Genomic DNA, 19,536 nt, shown 5'->3' with positions numbered 1-19,536 from the left:
TTAATTTAAAATAATAATTTGATCAAATTTTGGTAGTGACTGGGGATTTTTTTGTTACTTTAAAAAAAGAAGACTTCTTACCAGTATATGAAGAGTTCAGGCGCAAAACGCGATAGAAACCATTTTCTTTCTTGTTTTTAGTTAAAGCCATTATTGTATGTCAGTAAAGGCTAATCGTAGGCCCGCTGATTTGCCGCAAAACACGATTGATCCGTATGAAATTGTATTCGGTAAATCCTGTTTTTTCTTATCAAAACGCGATATACGCCAATTAAAAAAATCACTTTTACTGAAAATGAAAAATGGATATATCGCGTTTTGCACCTGAACTCTTCATATATTCTATGTACGAGTATTATTACATAACTAATTTGGTTTTCATTTTTATCAAGAAGCAAATATTAGCATATGCATTGATTATTTTCCCATTACACTCAGTGCTTTATGACTAAGACTTGTACCGTAAAACACCTCAAAACTGGATCCTTAGTAAACGGGAATTCCCACAAAACTAAAAAAAATTGGCAGTCCTTTTTTAAATGTAAGTACAGAACATAACCTCTTTAAACCAGTCATTCCTTAAAGCAGACTTTTCACTTATAGTCCAATGGGTGTCTGAGTTTAGAAGGGCTTCACTGTACATCAAAGCCAATGGCCTAGCTGTACTGTAGTTTTTCTGTAGGAAAAAAACTAACTGAAAGATAATTTCATTTCTCACATATCACACTATGTGTCACAATTACCACAGATGATGATTAAACAACATCCTGACATGTCATAAATGAACACTTTATTTCTTTGTTCTTCTTTCTTATATCTGTTAACCAGTATGCACTTGAATTCTCACAAGAGATAATAACAGGTAGCCCGTACAGGTTGCTTACTTATTTACATACAGCTACACATCAATCACAGGCCTGTTCTTTATCATCTGGAGTCCATGTTCTTCAGGTAAGGGCCCTACACAGCAGCACAGACCACTCGAGGCAAGGGGAACACATCAGTTGGAGTGCCTGCCCTGACACAGACAAGTGTTCAAGAGTGGGCACCTTCAGTGAACGAGCTAGGACCTACCTCCAGTCGACAAGGTGGCTGGCTCATCAAAAAACCCACCACATTTCAAGATTGGCACATATCAGTGAATAAATAAAAATGGTATGATCCACAGATTTCAGTGGGATACAGCCATAATTCACAGGGGATTGAATTGTGACTATACCACACTGAAATCTTTATAAAAGGGGGAGGTTGTATCTGCAGCCTGGAAGGTGGTACATGAAAACGCCCACCAGACTTCATGTTTGGCCCATACAGGTGAATAAATGAAATAGTAAATCCAATGGGGGTGGGGTGGGGTGGGGTGGGGGGGGGGGGGGTGCATTATGGCTATACCACATTGAACCCTTCAAAGGAAAGATTCCAGTCCATCAAAAAACCCCACTAGATTTCATTCAAGATTGGTGCATTCATGTTCAATGAGTTGTGGCTCTATCACAAAGGTTACTGTTGTACTGACACTCAGCACTGCCAATCTGGGTCAGTACTTGGATGGAAAGGAAAGGAATATATGTTTATTGACATCTCAGGACATTTTCAACTATAGCTACTTTGTGTCTAAACATATGGTTTGTGACTAGACACTGAGAAGGCAAATCTGCTGTAATTGCACAGACTAATCTTACTAAATACCAGCAAAAGATCTTTAATTTGCACTTTCCCCCAAACAGGACTGCACATACCAAGACATTTGATATTCTAATAATACCAGTTATGCAAAATTTGTTAAGACACACAAAACCCCTCAAATGAATAAAAGAAAATTAAAGTTTCTTTTATTTAATGACACCACTAAAGCATATTGATTTACTAACCATTGGCTTTTGAATGTCAAACATTTAATCATTCTGATGCAGTCTTAGAGGGAAATCTGCTAAATTTTAGCAGCAAGGAATCGTTTATATGTACTTTTCTCACATATACCAGTCATCGGGCACAGGTTGGGATAGGGAAAATGGATCAAAGAAAACAATCAACCCTTTGGTTTAAACATCAAATATGTGATACTGAGATTGGCCAACAGGCAAAAACCTCTAATAAAGCCTCTTCCTAATCCTTTGACCACCACTCCTCAGGCAAGTGCTTTACCACTGAGCTATACCCTACAGCCTCAAGTTAGTATTTGGATGGGTGACATATGGAAACACTGAGTGCTATAGACATCACAAGTGCTACATGTGAGAAAGTGCAAATAAAAGAATAACCTACAGGCATTTATGGCAGGGATAACCAATTACGATTTGTCCTAGTCAGGTAGCTCTGAGAGTGGACATTGGCTGGGACTGGAAGAAACCCATATGAAATACAGCTCACAGTTCTAACCAAACATTGCTGGGACTGGAAGAACACACATGAAATACAGCTCACAGTTCTAACCAAACATTGCTGGGACTGGAAGAACACACATGAAATACAGCTCACAGTTCTAACCAAATATTGCTGGGACTGGAAGAAACCCATATGAAATACAGCTCACAGTTCTAATCAAACATTGCTGGGACTGAAAGAAACCCATATGAAATACAGCTCACAGTTCTAACCAAACATTGCTGGGACCGGAAAAACACACATGAAATACAGCTCACAGTTCTAACAAAACATTGCTGGGACTGGAAGAAACCCATATGAAATACAGCTCACAGTTCTAACCAAACACTGCTGGGACTGGAAGAAACCCATATGAAATACAGCTCACAGTTCTAACCAAACATTGCTGGGACTGGAAGAAACCCATATGAAATACAGCTCACAGTTCTAACCAAACATTGCTGGGACCGGAAAAACACACATGAAATACAGCTCACAGTTCTAACAAAACATTGCTGGAACTGGAAAAACCCATATGAAATACAGCTCACAGTTCTAATCAAACATTGCTGGGACTGGAAGAAACCCATATGAAATACAGCTCACAGTTCTAACCAAACATTGCTGGGACTGGAAGAAACCCATATGAAATACAGCTCACAGTTCTAACCAAACATTGCTGGGACCGGAAAAACACACATGAAATACAGCTCACAGTTCTAACAAAACATTGCTGGAACTGGAAAAACCCATATGAAATACAGCTCACAGTTCTAATCAAACATTGCTGGGACCGGAAAACCCCATGAAATACAGCTCACAGTTCTAACAAAACATTGCTGGAACTGGAAAAACCCATATGAAATACAGCTCACAGTTCTAATCAAACATTGCTGGGACCGGAAAAACCCATATGAAATACAGCTCACAGTTCTAACCAAACATTGCTGGGACCGGAAAAACCCATATGAAATACAGCTCACAGTTCTAACCAAACATTGCTGGGACCGGAAAAACCCATATGAAATACAGCTCACAGTTCTAACCAAACATTGCTGGGACCGGAAAAACCCATATGAAATACAGCTCACAGTTCTAACAAAACATTGCTGGAACTGGAAAAACCCATATGAAATACAGCTCACAGTTCTAATCAAACATTGCTGGGACCGGAAAACCCCATGAAATACAGCTCACAGTTCTAACCAAACATTGCTGGGACCGGAAAAACCCATATGAAATACAGCTCACATTTCTAACCAAACACTGCCGGGACTGGAAAAACCCATATCATTGCCATATGAAATACAGCTCACAGTTCTAACCAAACATTGCTGGGACTGGAAAAACCCATATGAAATACAGCTCACAGTTCTAACCAAACATTGCTGGGACTGGAAAAACCCATATGAAATACAGCTCACAGTTCTAACCAAAAATTGCTGGGACTGGAAAAACCCATATGAAATACAGATCACAGTTCTAACCAAACATTGCTGGGACTGGAAAAATCCAAATGAAATACAACTCACAGAACAAAACATTCAAAGTGCATCCACAGAATTGCAAAAGCAACCAATTAGTGTAACTTACATGCAAGTTTTTCTGTATTGACACCAGCAATCACCCACGATTCTGTTGTTTGGAAAGCAGCATTTTCAGAAACTGGTAATGTATGTCCACCTACAATGGTAATCAAAAATAAATTACTGGAGAAAACAATACAACATACTATACTTATACTCCAAAATATTATAGTGGGTCAGGCCACTTTTAAAATAAAAAGGTTTACTTTAATGTAATCTTCCATTTCAACAGCTTATCATAGTCATTTAAAAACTAAATGGGGAGAAAAATAGATATATCGCAAGTGAATTTATTGTTTTGGGGTGATATTTATGACAGTCCCATCTTATGTGGAAATATATTGTATACTTGTATAATGGTCCATTTCTGCAATTCAACAACAACTTTCATATTTGGGACTGCATTCTTATTCAATTTGTATAGCTGTATAATAGCCTGAATTTTATTGAAATCTGTTTTTAAAATGCTTTGGTCGCAAAATATAAATATGTCATGCACAAACCCCCGTCTTGTAAACATTCATGATGAACATTATCACACTATTACCTTCATTCTTCGGCATAGAGAGACATATTTGGACAAGCCTGTTATAAATGCATGAACAAGAGTGGCTACATTAACACCTTTGTAATTTGCTGAGTAATAAAGCGTGCTATTCGCAAGTTTGGTGAACAGTGTCAAAAGGCTTGACGCCTGGTCTTCATGGCCCATGACTTTTGAAAGGCAATGGAGTCAACGGCAGAAAATATATTACTTTTTTTTTTTTTCAAATGCTGATTAAATATTGTGAAAATATTAAACCTGTTGAAGATAACACGAAGGGTTTTGACAGATTGGCGATGCCACTGGGATTACTCTCACAATGGATCACACTGAACGCTGCCAGACAACTCTACTGCATACATTGGGCAGTCTTAACCCAAAGATGACTGGCCTGGGAGATAATTTTGATCAGTTGACGATGTGTCAGGGCGAGCCTAAAGAAGATGGATGGCCGTGGTGTGGTGCTAAGCACAGTAATGTCTCCCCAGCACAATTAAAATGGCCGCCAGACCCCCAGCATCATTATCGGAGACGATCTCCGTGATTGGACCTGTGACAATTCTCATAACTCTTCTTGTCACTGCTGTCAGTGAACTAATGTTAAAATACTCCAATGTGAACTAATCCATCTTTACGTTTTTTCTAAGGGAGCAAGATTAAATTCTGCCTTAACAGAATCATAGTTATGTTTTTTTAATTTAAGGGAAACATGAAAAACAATCTATATGAAACCATAATGATCATTAAAGCTAAAAAAACCTGTTTTTATCATTTGGCATATACAATGTACACATTTATTGTTTGAAAATGTTTTGGGGTTTTTAAATCTTGTAATTATAAAGTTTTAATAATTTTGTTAGGAATAAATCACTTACATGTTACTGCATATAAAAAACAACCCTATAATAAATAATATTTTAAAAAACAAAAACATTTGCATTAATGTTGAAATTAATACAACTTCAACATCACAATAAAATATCAATCTTAATACATAAATAATAAACCAGTTTCTTTCCTACAGCACATGGAATACACTACCTTCACAGTCACAAGAAAACTTCAACTGAATTTGAAAAGTATGTGATGTTGCATATATTAATATAAAAATGCTTATTATCTGCAACTGTCTAAGGATCCTTTTGTGCGATACATCTGCCATTCTTGGAGCAGCTCAACAAACAAGATCAATGATGACCAGGAACCCATACAATGACCATGCTAATGTGTAATGTTATATAGCATTATCTATACACCTGCCCAGCACATATGCTGAGGCTCAGCACCAACTCCATTAACAGCACTGCACACTGCCCCAAGGATGGCATCATGCAATTACTTCTTTATCATGACCATCAATGCTTTTTTCGTGGGGTCACTTCAGGATATAGTTCTTCCCTATCAAGGCCAGGTCCACCTGCCCCGGGCATATGTTCTAACAATGGGACAAGACCTCATAACCACAATGGGCGATGTCTGGTCACCTGCATTTTGGGGCAGCAATGCAAATACCATTGTCTGCAGCATTGCACAGAGATCATGATGGAGGGAAATTTCATTGTTCAATATTCATGTGTGGTCACATCCCACTGACAACAGCTCCACAGTGTCTCGCCTACGGTTGGCCAGATAGAAATCTCTTATACCGAGCAATATGATCTTATCCGGACCAGATTTAACCTCTGATGGACAGTCTTAAGCTATGACCACAATTAGCAACCATCTTCAGATGTTATTCTTGTCTCTGGCCTCTTTAGCCATTACTGATGTTACTTCAATGGGCTGGAGACTTTTCATACAATCTGCTCTCTTGATGATCATAACGACAATGATTTAATTTATTCTTTATTATCATATTAAACTAAGGTTCAAGCATAGTGTGCTGGGCATGCCTTTTAGCTGCTTGGGCTGTTTGTTTTGGACAGAGGTTGATGGATTAGTACGAAAGAAATTCTGATGGTGACACACGTTATTCCCTATACACAAGGTGGTTAAGTGTGAATACCCCAAAACAGGATATACCATACATTGAGCACCACATTGCTGGATTAGAAAATGTTCTTTAGTTTACTGAATTATTTGAACTTAAGACCAGTGACTCTAAACTACTGATCTACAACCTGTTCCTGAATCTCATAAAAATGTACTTAAAACCTTTCAAGAATATGATAATATATGTATTTTAGCTTATCAATAACCAACCCTTTAATTCAGTCACATTTCATTACTGGTTGATAAAAATTATGGAAACAAAATCAAAACAAACAGTATGTTTTTAATGTGTCCTTTTTTTTTTATGAAGCTTCATAGTATCCATCATAAACGATCATAAATGGTGGCTTACCCTCTGCGGTTCCATTTGGTGTGATGTTAATATTTGGACCATCAAGGTTGGAGTGGTTCAGAGATGAATGGCTGCTTTCTGTACTTCCAATCTGACTGTCAGGACTGGACAGTGGTGGCAGTTCAGAAGAAAGTCTGCAAAAAACCAACAAACATGATGAATCTGTCATACATTCATCATATTTTTCTTTAAATGTGCTAAAAAATAAATACAACTTCTTCCTTTGTAAGGTGTCAATGTTGTAGCAAGCTATTACACTTATTGATTTAAACAATTTAGAGCGAACAAACTAACAAAAATCATTACGAACCAATTCCTAGCTGAATGAGCATTTCGGTAATAGAAACCACCACCATGTGCAAGATTTGTTCATGTATTTTGGGTCAGATTTTACTGAAACAATGTTTAGAAATTACCTATAACCAAACCCTGCTGAAGTAATAAGATACTAGCACACAATTACCCACATGTACTGTTGAGTATTTTAAGTACGCTTGCATGGGTCATATAACTAGATTCTATCTATTGAATAGATACCTTTTTTCCCCCCATTGGATTGGATAACAAATTAACGTGCCTATATCCAATTAAGGTTCAAGCACATTTCCCCATTTATTTCATTTCAACTCATTTCCCTGTTTAGATACAATTAAAGTTCAAGCATGCTGTCCTGGGCACACACCTCAGCTATCTGGGCAGTCTATCTAGGACAGTGGGTTAGTTGTTAGTGAAAGACAAGAGGGTGTAGTGGTCTTACACCTACCCACTGAGTCGTTAAAACTTGCTCTGTGTGGGTGCCGGTAATAGGCTGTGAACCCTGTACCTACCAGCCTTATGTCCAATGACTTAACTATGACACCACCAAGGCTGGTCATTTTCCCATTAAAATCTCCCAAAGAAAATTTCAAACTATCTTCCTTTTATCTATGTTTACAGTGTTCAATTTATTAGTTTTGATACCTGCTTGTCAGTATTTTTTATTAAAAAATATTATACTGGACATTGCTAGATGCTTGTTTCGACAACTGTATGCTAAATGCTGAGACTAATATAAGAAAACATCTATTAGGAAACTGATTTAGAGGAAGCGAAATTAAAAAATGACAAAACATGGTGCAAAAAACCCCTAAAATAATCCTAATTTCATTTTATTGAGCAGAAACATCACATTCCTCACCACATAAGTATAGGCTTGGATACTGACATCTGGAAAACTACAGGTAGGTGATAAAAGCTTAACATCATGCAACACGAGATAAAATGAGAAGCCCACAAAATGCATAAAAAATAGATTACATCAAGCAAATGTCAAGCGAGGTTACTAATCCTTGGTAAATGTTTTATGTTATTTTTCTCTGTACGAGGTATGAAATCAATGAAAAACAAATGACTGAACAGGCTGAACACATTGACGTCCCTGGCAACAGCTGACTGCATACAGCAACCTTTGTCCACACACCACAATACAGAGACATTAACTTGGCAGCTATTCTTCTTTTTTTTTCTTTTTCCAGTTTTTGTATTTTTATATTTTTGTATTTGCTTTAAAAATTAATGACCTTATAGCACTTCTGGGTTAAAAGAAAAGGAATGTTTGTTTAATGGTTTTCGTGTTTAAACAGGTTTTTCTCAGACTGTTGTTTAAAAAGAGAAAAACAAATTCTGTCCAATTTCTGAATGTACATTTTCGTAGCAAATTAAAATCTAAAAAAAGATAAGTTTTGTCTGTCTAACATACATCACATGGATTATTTTCAATTAACATGTTTCTGATCTTACATCCAGGATCAAACCTCATCGGTGTATCCATTCTCTGATTATTGTTTTTCCCATCATCCCAACCAGTGCCCCACAGTTGGTATAACAAAGGCTGTGGTATGTGCTGTCCTGTCTGTAGGAAAGTGCATGTAAACGATCCCCTGCTGCCAATGGAAAAATGTAGTGGGTATCCTCTTAAGACTATATATGAGTCAACATTACCAAATGTTTGACATCCAACAGCCGATGATTAATTAATCAATGTGCTCTAGTGGTGTCATTAAAAAAAACCACAACTGTATTTGTAATTGAAATTACTGTGAGCAGTGATGTCATCATCAAGTGTTAACCCTTTTCAGACAATATCGGCTGAAGACAGCTGGTTTACTACATACATTATCAGCCACAGAAGACCTATGCATTTAGTTTACATTGTATATGATTTATACGCCTAGCATTTATATCCCTCTGCATAAATCTCTTATCATAAATCTCTTATCATAAAGGCAAATTTAGTATGTTGTACGTGCTAGGTTTCCTTTCCAAATGGTTTGTAAACATGGCAAGTAAAACAAAACATCAAAATTACATCCTGAGAATTTGCCAGGTTTGTCCAGCAGCTATATAATGAATTAATTAAATAACAGTGAAAGGGCTGACAGTAGTTGCAAATTTACCAGGGTTAAATGATTCCGATTGAAATACTGGTGAAATATAACAAAAACATCTGATGCACGTATGTACCACTAAAAACGTTTAAAATCTTAAAATAAACTCAGTCTGGGCAAACTCATACCACAATTAACTCTTGTTTCAAAAGGGTTAAAGCAACCATGACAATTCCTCCTTATATCTGAGGGGAAAATACTGTATGTTAAACTACTATAAACTTTGAACATGTTAGTAGTTTATCACTAACATACATTTTCAGACATAATAAAAAATGCTTAGATGAGAAAATTCAGTTACAATAAGTTCCTGTTCCTTAAGTGCATAGCTACCTAGCACTAAAATTGCTTCGTGGAAAGGGGCCCAGAAACCTAACCCTACTAGTTAATAGTAGTATCCCCTAGCCTCTTATACACTCTTTTAACATAGACAACACACACAATGGTCTTCGATACACCAGTCATTGTATACATACATGTAGTAGTGTTGGCACACTAGCAACTACTGGCAGTAACTAGTGGGAATTTCCCTATTAGCTCAGATGGTACAGCGTTGGACTCTCGTACTGAGAGTCCATGGTTCGAATCTCCTTATTGAGGTTGATTTTTCTGTTACATATACATGTGCTAAGGTGTCATAAAACAAACATTCCTTTCCTTTATTCAATAATAATCACCAAACTGAAGTTTGTGATATGGCAAAATACACCATATACCCTGAGGTTGATCTAAAAAGAAATAATAATAAATCGGTCATTTGCCGAGAATTAAAATCTTTAACTGTATGCCATACCTCGCTACTACATGCATACATTCCATGAACAAAACACAATACAATGTTCGTATCTTGAATTAAAAAGAGTATAACCTTTAAGCAGATAATAATACCAGTATGTTGTGTGTCTGTGCAGTGTCTTAATTCACTCAACAATTAAAAGATTACAGTGTGGGCCAAACCTCTGAACCATGAAGAAACATTCCATGAATTTATTTAAACAGTGCCCCATTTATATAGATCTTGTTTTGTTTTGTCTCTCCTGTAGCTCTATTTGTTTCTGGCATTCATGTAAAACTTGGTGTAACCAGTCCATGCTGGGAGAATGCTAGTAGTATTAGTAAGCAGGAAGAGTTGATGTTCCTGATCTCATTATCGCATCCCATGGTGCATTTCTGACACAAATCCTCTTGTGTCGTTTACACTTGTCAAAGCTGTCATATTTCCAAGTCTAAGTACAACACTGATAGGGATTATACAATTCATCGGAGCTGTAATCACCTAGGCATTAGATCAAAACACGTCATCACCTTGGCAGTTTTACAATAAAATTTAAATAACATTTACATGGATATTCAGTATTACTATATATATATTTATTAAAAAAAGAAGAAGAAGAAGAGTTTTGAATAATTTAGTAGTTAAATTATCACAAAAAAATTTAATTTGAAAAAAAAGAAAGATTTTAATGTGGAACACTTAAAATGATGTTAAGACTTCTTAATGGAAAACCAAATTAACAAAAAATTAGAAACCAGTTTTATAGTATTGTTATAAATGGTGAATGTGTGTGTCTAACTACATACATATATGTATTCCTGAAAAGCAAACATTATACAAACAAATATTTGGGGAAAAAATATCTACATTTTAAAGATGTCAATATTATTTCAAAGTATATTTACTGACAATCATCCCTTTTTCCCCCCAAACCATCAGACATTAAAGTACATGAATAAACAAGACAATTACAAATATACATGTACAACATCACGCTATTTCCGGCATGTACGAAAATCCATAAGTTTACAGTAGGAAGAATCCATCTAATAATCCATTCTCATTGTAGCGAGAGAATACCTGGTGAGTTTTACTAATATTTTAACTCAAATGAACACCGCATGCGAGCACACTTCATTGTGTTGTGGAAAAAAGCCTCGAATTGCGGTTCATTGTGAAATGTCTTTAGTCATCTATTGATCATCGACCAGAGTTTGCTCGACAAAAACAGAATATGTTTCTCTCACAATTTTCCTCCTCTAGCAATGTTTACAGTTCCAACTTTGTAAGACGTGAAAATGGTAAATGGAATAATAACTCCATCATGTAGGCTAACAAATGACTATGGACGGTGTGTGTGAGATGTGCGAAAGACGCAGAGTGCGGAGTAAACGCTGTGACATCAATGAACATTGTTCCATACATCGACCAGCTGGCACCGGTCCGGTGGCAACTTCCAAGAGCAGAACCTCGTCACTTCACAAACAAGAATGCGTGATAAAACAGCACCAGCATTTAGTCGACAACAAAACGTTAATTTCATGTTTATACAGCCAATCAATTACACTGTGTTTCCCAACTCAAAGGAAATTCTTACTGCTCATTTCTCTATAATGTAAGAATGAAAAATGACAAAAAAAACCCCAAAAAACCAAAACCTCTAGGAAACACAACTTATTCAATAAAAAGGTAAACCAAATCTAAAATATTGATTATTATTTTAAAAAGTAACAAGAATTACAACATAATATTTGGGTACAGTATGGTTTATTTGAGTGTGTGGTTATTTCAGGAAATAAATATTATTTTACATAATGAGCACTTGTTCATAACAATTCAACCACTTGATATAAACATGTTTTGTAAAACAATATATGCATTTATATTACAAGATATACTTTACAATTTTTTTTTTTTTTTTTTTTAAAAGAACTTGTCTTTTAAATAGAAAATTTCAATGAATCTTGTTATTGTCAGTATCGTTTCAACTTTGTGTCTGCCATATGTGCATGACACTTGACTAGCATGCTAGAAATTAAACTACAAATTATTCCTCTTGAGATGTGCTGCCATTCCTTAACGTTAAAGAGAGCTCAACACTGACTGGAGTAGGCTAAAGTGAACAAACCTGCCTTGCCAAAGCATCTCATGAATGTTCAATGGGGGAGTGATCAGATGATTTTGCTGGCCATGGAAGTATAAGTAATGCTAATTTGGGCATGGGAATAAACTGAACTTCACACAGACTTGGTTTCAGTGGTGTATTGTTTAAGCCATCAGACTTAAGTCTAAATTTGCATCCCAGAACCAGTTCCCACCCAGAGTGAGTTCATGAAATGGTGGGTAGGTGTAAAATCACTACACTGATTTCTCTCTCACTAATCACTAACCCATAGTCCTAGATAGACTGCCCAGGTAACTGAGGTGTTTCCAGGACAGAACTGTAATTGAATATAATCATGAAATTAAGTATAACTCAATAAAATGAACTTCATATTTCATTTAGTCCTTCACCTGTTCACATTACTTAATCAGTGGAAGGTGTCAAGTCATGATTTGATGAGACGGCTAGTGATGGACATGAGTGACATGCCTGATTAACACGCCAAACAAATGTAATTAATTAGTAAAAAGCAAATAGCTAGAAACACCACTATGTCTAATAACACACAGACAAGAATCAGTATCGACAGGCCGGGCTTGGTTTACACGTCACAGGTGCCTGCTTTAACAGGTAACAAGAGGACAAACATTTCAGGTGCTTGTTTTAACAGGTAACAAGAGGTCAACACATTACAGGTGGTTGTCTCAACATAATAACAAGTAACATGAGATGCATTGTCATGATGCCAAACATGTGAATGATGCAACCACAGATTACTGGCATCTGTCAATATTAACAAAAGTCACATGTTCTCAGTCTTATCATATCATAACTATAAAATATTACGTTAAAAATTATTACATTGCAACATGATTTTTTTTTTATAACATGATTTGTTTTTCATTCTTTGTTTAAAAACTAGGAGCGGGACATAGCCTAGTGGTAAAGCGCTTGCTTGATGCGCAGTCGTTCTAGGATCGATCCCCATTGATGGGCCCATTGAGCTAATTCTCATTCCAGCCAGTGCACCACGACTGGTATATCAAAGGCCATGGTATGTGCTATCCTGTCTGTGCATATAAAAGATCCCTTGCTGTTAATCGAAAAGAGTAGCCCATGAAGTGGCGACAGCAGGTTTCCTCTTTCAATATCTGTGTGGTCCTTAACCATGTGTCCCGACACCATATAATCATAAAATAAAAATGTTTTTATCTAATCACCAAATCTTCTATGTTTTAAAATAATACTATCACAAAAGTGAACAGGAATTTGTTCAATGGTACACTTGGTAATTTTTTTTTTTTTTTATCAGGTTCTGAAATCCATTTAAAAAATGCTAAAGTGGGAAAATTGTCAATAAAAAAATCTCCATCTCATGTGCACTTGTTTTTGTAATCCTAACTGATACCCCCACCCCCTCCCAAAACCTTGTACTTTTATATTAAAAAAACCCTGAGTCAATTGCAATTCATACCAACTGAATGTAAAAGTAATTGTTAATGCAAGCTATATCAGTACACATATCATGTCGTATGTCTCTTTATTGGACTTTATCTCTAGCTCTTTCTCTATAAAGAAAAACTAAAGTGACAATTGTCAGGCCCGTATTGTGCCAAGTGTGTTCGCATCCCCCAAAGCAATTAGAACAAAAATAAAAAATTCTGTCCCCAAAACATGCACCCTCTTGATAATGTTTGCTTATGTGCCTGATATATACACACATATAAAACATTCATACAGCACACAGATTAATACGATCAGCAACTAAGGCATGTTGACGTGTGCATGCATCAATCCTAGAGATTAAACGTAAAGATATACATGGGACAATCAGAACAAAGACTGAAATAAGCACTGGAATAAAAAGTAACAACTGCTTTGTTAAGCTTTGTACATCCCATTAGTAGGTTCCACAACATGGAAACTGTAGCCAGTCCCGACAAAATGGGCGTGTGTGTTTTACATGCAACAATCTGCATGTGGCATTGTGTTCTCTCAACGAAAAGCTCTTTGAGAGCAACTGCGAACTCCGATAACCCATACTTGAGAGGGTTAATCTTGTAATCTGTCTGTTTCATTAGTACATGTATCCCCACCCCTTCCAGTATCCTGTGACCCCCCTCCGTAAAACGATACACAGAATGAAGCGACATCTGCTCAAAGACAAGACAAAAACACAAAACAAAAAGAAGACATTACCGGTGAGAAAATAATCTTCAGATAATACCGCAGTTACATCCTCCTCCCCCAAAACAACGATCACATGTTAAAACACAGACGGGACTGGAACCAGAGACGAAACGGGAGAAATAACAATATCTGATTGGTCGTCTCAACCTACCTGGCGTTTATTGCTGCTGCGTTGCTGAGGTTATTGTCGTGGCCAGCCTCCGTTTGGTTGTCAATTCTTGATCGCTTCACCTGCAAAACACAATTGAGACGGTTGTCAGTGTCGCACAGCATTGTACACGGGTATTGTTCCCCGCGCTCGCTCAACCGTGAACGTGTTCTTGCACTGGAGCCGTTGAAAAAAGTGGACTGAGACAATATGACTTTCCAACTTGGTGCTATACTCGTTTCACGGGCCACAACGCGCACAATCAACAATAATACAATGAAATACAAGTACAAAGGCCATTTGCTAAAAACCTCGTTAAAGGTAAACATGAAAGAGACTTTGTCCAGGTGAAAGGGCAGCCGAGTATAAGTGGTATAAGAATGACAGAAATATCCACTGTGGCCATAATATGCTAATCAAAGCTTGTTAAACACGGTTAAACACAAGCCGTGTTCACGTAGACTACCAGTTAGATACACCTGTGCTGAATTAATGAACTACTTCTCAAGCCGTAGCATTTTACAAGCTGAATCACCATCATAAGATTAAGGCTAGCATGTTTATGGCCATACCTACTGTTTTCATTGCTTGCTCAGGCAAATAAAACCACTAATAACAGTGTTCTAGCCATGTGTAGTTACAGTGTCATTCATGTGTCAAGCACCACAAAATAACCATTTTACTTGTCCACAAGAACAATACGGCCATGTATATGGATAAAGAACACTGTTGGCGTACAAGTCGTCACGCCGACAATGCTTCTTTTATACGCTGTAATTGGTATCATTAGATTTTGAAAGATTCACACGCACAACAAAGCATGAATTTTATTTCGGAAAAAGAACTAATTTTTTGGTTAGACAACACCTCAGCACATTGTCTAGAATGTTTAGAGGAGAAATTGTCTAACATTTTAATTTAACATGGCGCAGGATCTTTTACACACACACGTTTAAATATCGCCAAGGCTGTCATGGATCCCCGATTAAAACAGGTGACTACTGGAGGCAATATGATAATAAATTCAAACACTAAAATAGATGAATACTGAGTAGTGATGATCCAATGCTTGATTATAATCTAATGATGTGATGATCAAAACAAAAATCCATAATCAGTTATTACTGGCCTCGGTGGCGTCGTGGCAGGCCATCGGTCTACAGGCTGGTAGGTACTGGGTTCGGATCCCAGTCGAGGCATGGGATTTTTAATCCAGATACCGACTTCAAACCCTGAGTGAGTGCTCCGCAAGACTCAATGGGTAGGTGTAAACCACTTGCACCGACCAGTGATCCATAACTGGTTCAACAAAGGCCATGGTTTGTGCTATCCTGCCTGTGGGAAGCGCAAATAAAAGATCCCTTGCTGCCAATCGGAAGAGTAGCCCATGCAGTGGCGACAGCGGGTTTCCTCTCAAAATCTGTGTGGTCCTTAACCATATGTCTGACGCCATATAACCGTAAATAAAATGTGTTGAGTGCGTCGTTAAATAAAACATTTCTTTTTTTCTAATCAGTTATTGTGGAAAATGTTAATTAGTATTGGGTTTCTTACAGTTTAGATAATAGATTTGATATTTAATTTGCTGGGGTTAGTGCTTGTTTTAATATGTACATGTATAAAGAAAACAAGTATGGAATAAAATGAATGAATTAATTAATATTTAACGACAACCCAGCACAAAAAATACACATTGGTTATTGGGTGTTAATCAAACGTAAATGGAATAGGTTTTAAAGGTAAAATTATCAAAGTGCATCCTGGCCCAAGTTCAGCAAGCCATTTTGCACTAAATATTTCCATACTATTTCAACTGATTCCTGAAGTGGTAATTTGGTTTACAGTGAAGCGTAAAAACCAGTCTAGCAAACATTAACGACAAGCAGTTTACTGAACTTACCCCTGGTGAATGTGACAAAAGGTGCATAGTCCTATTAATTCAAATCCATCTACGTTTGTATAATTCTGACTGACTACATGATCAAAAGTTGATCAGCTGGTGGAATCCAATTCTAAGTGATGACTGATGATGACATTCCAACTGTTTCCCAACACTAACACTGAACAGGGATAGAATTTAATCTAAGCATTGAAGGTTTTTATCCTTGTATTTATATGTCATGGAATATCTAAATAAAGTTATGATAAAATGCATCCATGAATCACTGATAAAACGATGATACCATAAGTTTTAAAATTCGTTAGTTTGCAAGATTTATCTACAAGAATGGCAAAGCTATGATAGCTTATGAAGTCTAGACTCATGTCTTTTAGGTCTTTTAGTTTTGTAAGTCTTGCCCATACAAATATCATATAGTTAACTTAATATTTGAAGGCTTTACTTTAAAGTCTTCAAGTCTGAACTTTAATTTCTTTAAATACAAGCTGAGATCCAATAATTTCTGGACAGTGGGGAAGAAAAAACCCACATGGGTGGGAGAGATTATGGAAGCTGCCTCTACTTCCAAACCCCCAATAACCCCCCAAACCACATTATCTTATTTTCTTTTGTTTCTGGACATAAAAAGTAAAACATCACACAGCATAATTATTATTTATCATTTTAGAACTTTCAAACAAACATTAACAAAATGAATTTGACCTCAACTAAATACTAATGTTAGATATATTTTAAAACATATGCTGTAGTACAAGCATCCCATAATCCAATGGGGGTAATAACTGGGTACAAACATTTGAAACATTTCTACAAGAACTAAAATATTATACTAAAAGATAAGTGAAAAGATAAACACATCATCACATGTACATCATTTGATGGCTGAGTTAACATTGGTTTAGTGTGATGAGGATGAAATTTGCAGCAGTGTGAAACTACCATACAGTACACAATATGACCCAATGGTACTATAAGTCAGCAGAGTGTTGAGACTTGAAGATATGTGCATACTGACCCACTTTCCCAGTCAAAGACCAGACAGTGTTAACTTTCACTGCAGCTTGTTGGCATTGCCCAATTTTATTTGTATGACTCTGGTAGTGTGAAGTTGACACAAATTGTGCAAGGTGGTAAACACTTGAAGAGCCAGGTCAAACAGGGAGGTGGAGATTCCACAGACACTGCAGCCTCTCTCCATCTGTACACACACACACACACATATCAAGCAAACACTAATGGAATGTATTCAGATGGACTCAAGGAAACGAAGGCACATTTTTCACACCTCTGCAAACTGTTTAATCAGTTTTTTGTCAGTGTAATTGTAAAGATAAGAATTCTGTGGAATTAAACATCTCGCCAACTGTAAACACATTTGGTGTACTGTAATGAACATCATCCACAGGTGCAACTATAAACCAAGTTTCAATGCACTGTAATGAACATCATCCATAGGTGCAACTATAAACCAAGTTTCAATGACCTAGTACTTGTAGTTTATGAGAAACTGATCTGAATGCAAAACTTTAAAATTAAACTTGATGCTGTCACCATCACAAGAAAAGTAATACCTATATGTCACTTTTTTCTTCATATTAATCTGAGACAAAATACCCGAACCCACAGTATTTGTAAGATAGGGTCTAAGAACAGACACTCATTTCAACAGTCTTGTTTTTGTTTTTTTTTAGTCATTAATGTTTTAATCAGCTAGTAACTACGAAATGATTGTGATACTTGGTCAAAAGTTGGAACAAACACATTCATTGCTAACAAAACACATCCTGGCCATTTTTATTAAAGGCATATATTATACATGTATCACATACTATTATCATAATATGTAGTACTGTTTCGAAAGAGAAAAATCATCAGTCCTACCGCCATGCCTATGGTTTAGATCTCAAGATCATTCTGTCATTAAGCTACATTTCATTTCTAACTAAACAGTAAAAAATACATTATATTTACAAAGAGTAGCAGTAAAAAAAAGAGAAGTATTTTGCACTAAATATATATTTGAGTTTGTCGTATAATTACATTACAGAAAGAAGATGCACAAAAAAAAAAAAAAAAGCACTATCCTTTGGTTCTGTGTATATCATTTCATTTAACAAAAAGACAAAGACAAAAACATGCAGATACCGAATGTTAATGCATAGAGATTTCGTTATGTACAGCTGGAGCATGAAAAATGTGATTTTTTTCTAAAAAATATTTTTCCTACATTTATTTTTTCAACGTATATAAATGCATCATGTTGAGGTGTATCTTTGTGCCAAATATGAACAATGTACACCTCGGCATTAACATTTAGGCTCTGTTTTTGTCTTCGGGCGACATTCGGGCTCCAAACTGGAAATAGGCTGACCAATTATATATGCATGAATATATTTACAAAAATACATCCCAGATTGCTACAATACTGATTTAGATGTTTCACATGATAAATCCTGTACCATTAACTATCGAAAAACATTACTCTAAAACAATATACTAGTTCCTTCTAGTTAATGCACCGGCCTCGGTGGCGTCGTGGCAGGCCATCGGTCTACAGGCTGGTAGGTACTGGGTTCGGATCCCAGTCGAGGCATGGGATTTTTAATCCAGATACCGACTCCAAACCCTGAGTGAGTGCTCCGCAAGGCTCAATGGGTAGGTGTAAACCACTTGCACCGACCAGTGATCCATAACTGGTTCAACAAAGGCCATGGTTTGTGCTATCCTGCCTGTGGGAAGCACAAATAAAAGATCCCTTGCTGTTAATCGAAAGAGTAGCCCATGTAGTGGCGACAGCGGGTTTCCTCTTAGAATCTGTGTGGTCCTTAACCATATGTCTGATGCCATATAACCGTAAATAAAATGTGTTGAGTGCGTCGTTAAATAAAACATTTCTTTCTTTCTAGTTAATGCCTACTGCACATCACCAAATGCATAATACATTAATTTAAAAACAATGTCTGATGAAAAACATTTGTCATATACTAGCATCAGTAAAAGCAATAAAAAGGCAAATCGATGATAATTAACCTAAAATGTTGCCAGTCATTAATCTTATTTAATCTGGCTCACAAAAATCTAATTAAAAGTGGCACCTAGTGGGGCCTATACTTTGTGGACCAGCAGATCTTATCATCCAAATCTTAACAAATCAA

General features: G+C 36.5%; 1 protein-coding gene across 3 annotated transcripts in view; it reads right to left on the bottom strand.

Moving 5' to 3' along the window:
• The window catches only part of LOC121375688 (eyes absent homolog 1-like), a 218,242-nt gene that overhangs the window by 71,668 nt on the left and 127,038 nt on the right, over positions 1 to 19,536 (bottom strand). For all 3 annotated transcript variants that reach the window (XM_041503271.1, XM_041503273.1, XM_041503272.1), the window contains exons 3-5: positions 14,485 to 14,564; positions 6,839 to 6,972; positions 3,958 to 4,047 (exon numbers count right to left, since the gene is read on the bottom strand). In XM_041503271.1, the coding sequence (XP_041359205.1) occupies positions 3,958 to 4,047; positions 6,839 to 6,972; positions 14,485 to 14,564 (304 nt within the window). The remainder of the gene's footprint in view (positions 1 to 3,957; positions 4,048 to 6,838; positions 6,973 to 14,484; positions 14,565 to 19,536) is intronic.

This window comes from Gigantopelta aegis, chromosome 6 (assembly GCF_016097555.1).
Source record: "Gigantopelta aegis isolate Gae_Host chromosome 6, Gae_host_genome, whole genome shotgun sequence".
In the NCBI taxonomy this organism is placed as follows: domain Eukaryota; kingdom Metazoa; phylum Mollusca; class Gastropoda; order Neomphalida; family Peltospiridae; genus Gigantopelta; species Gigantopelta aegis.
This window is presented reverse-complemented; position numbering and strand designations above follow the sequence as displayed.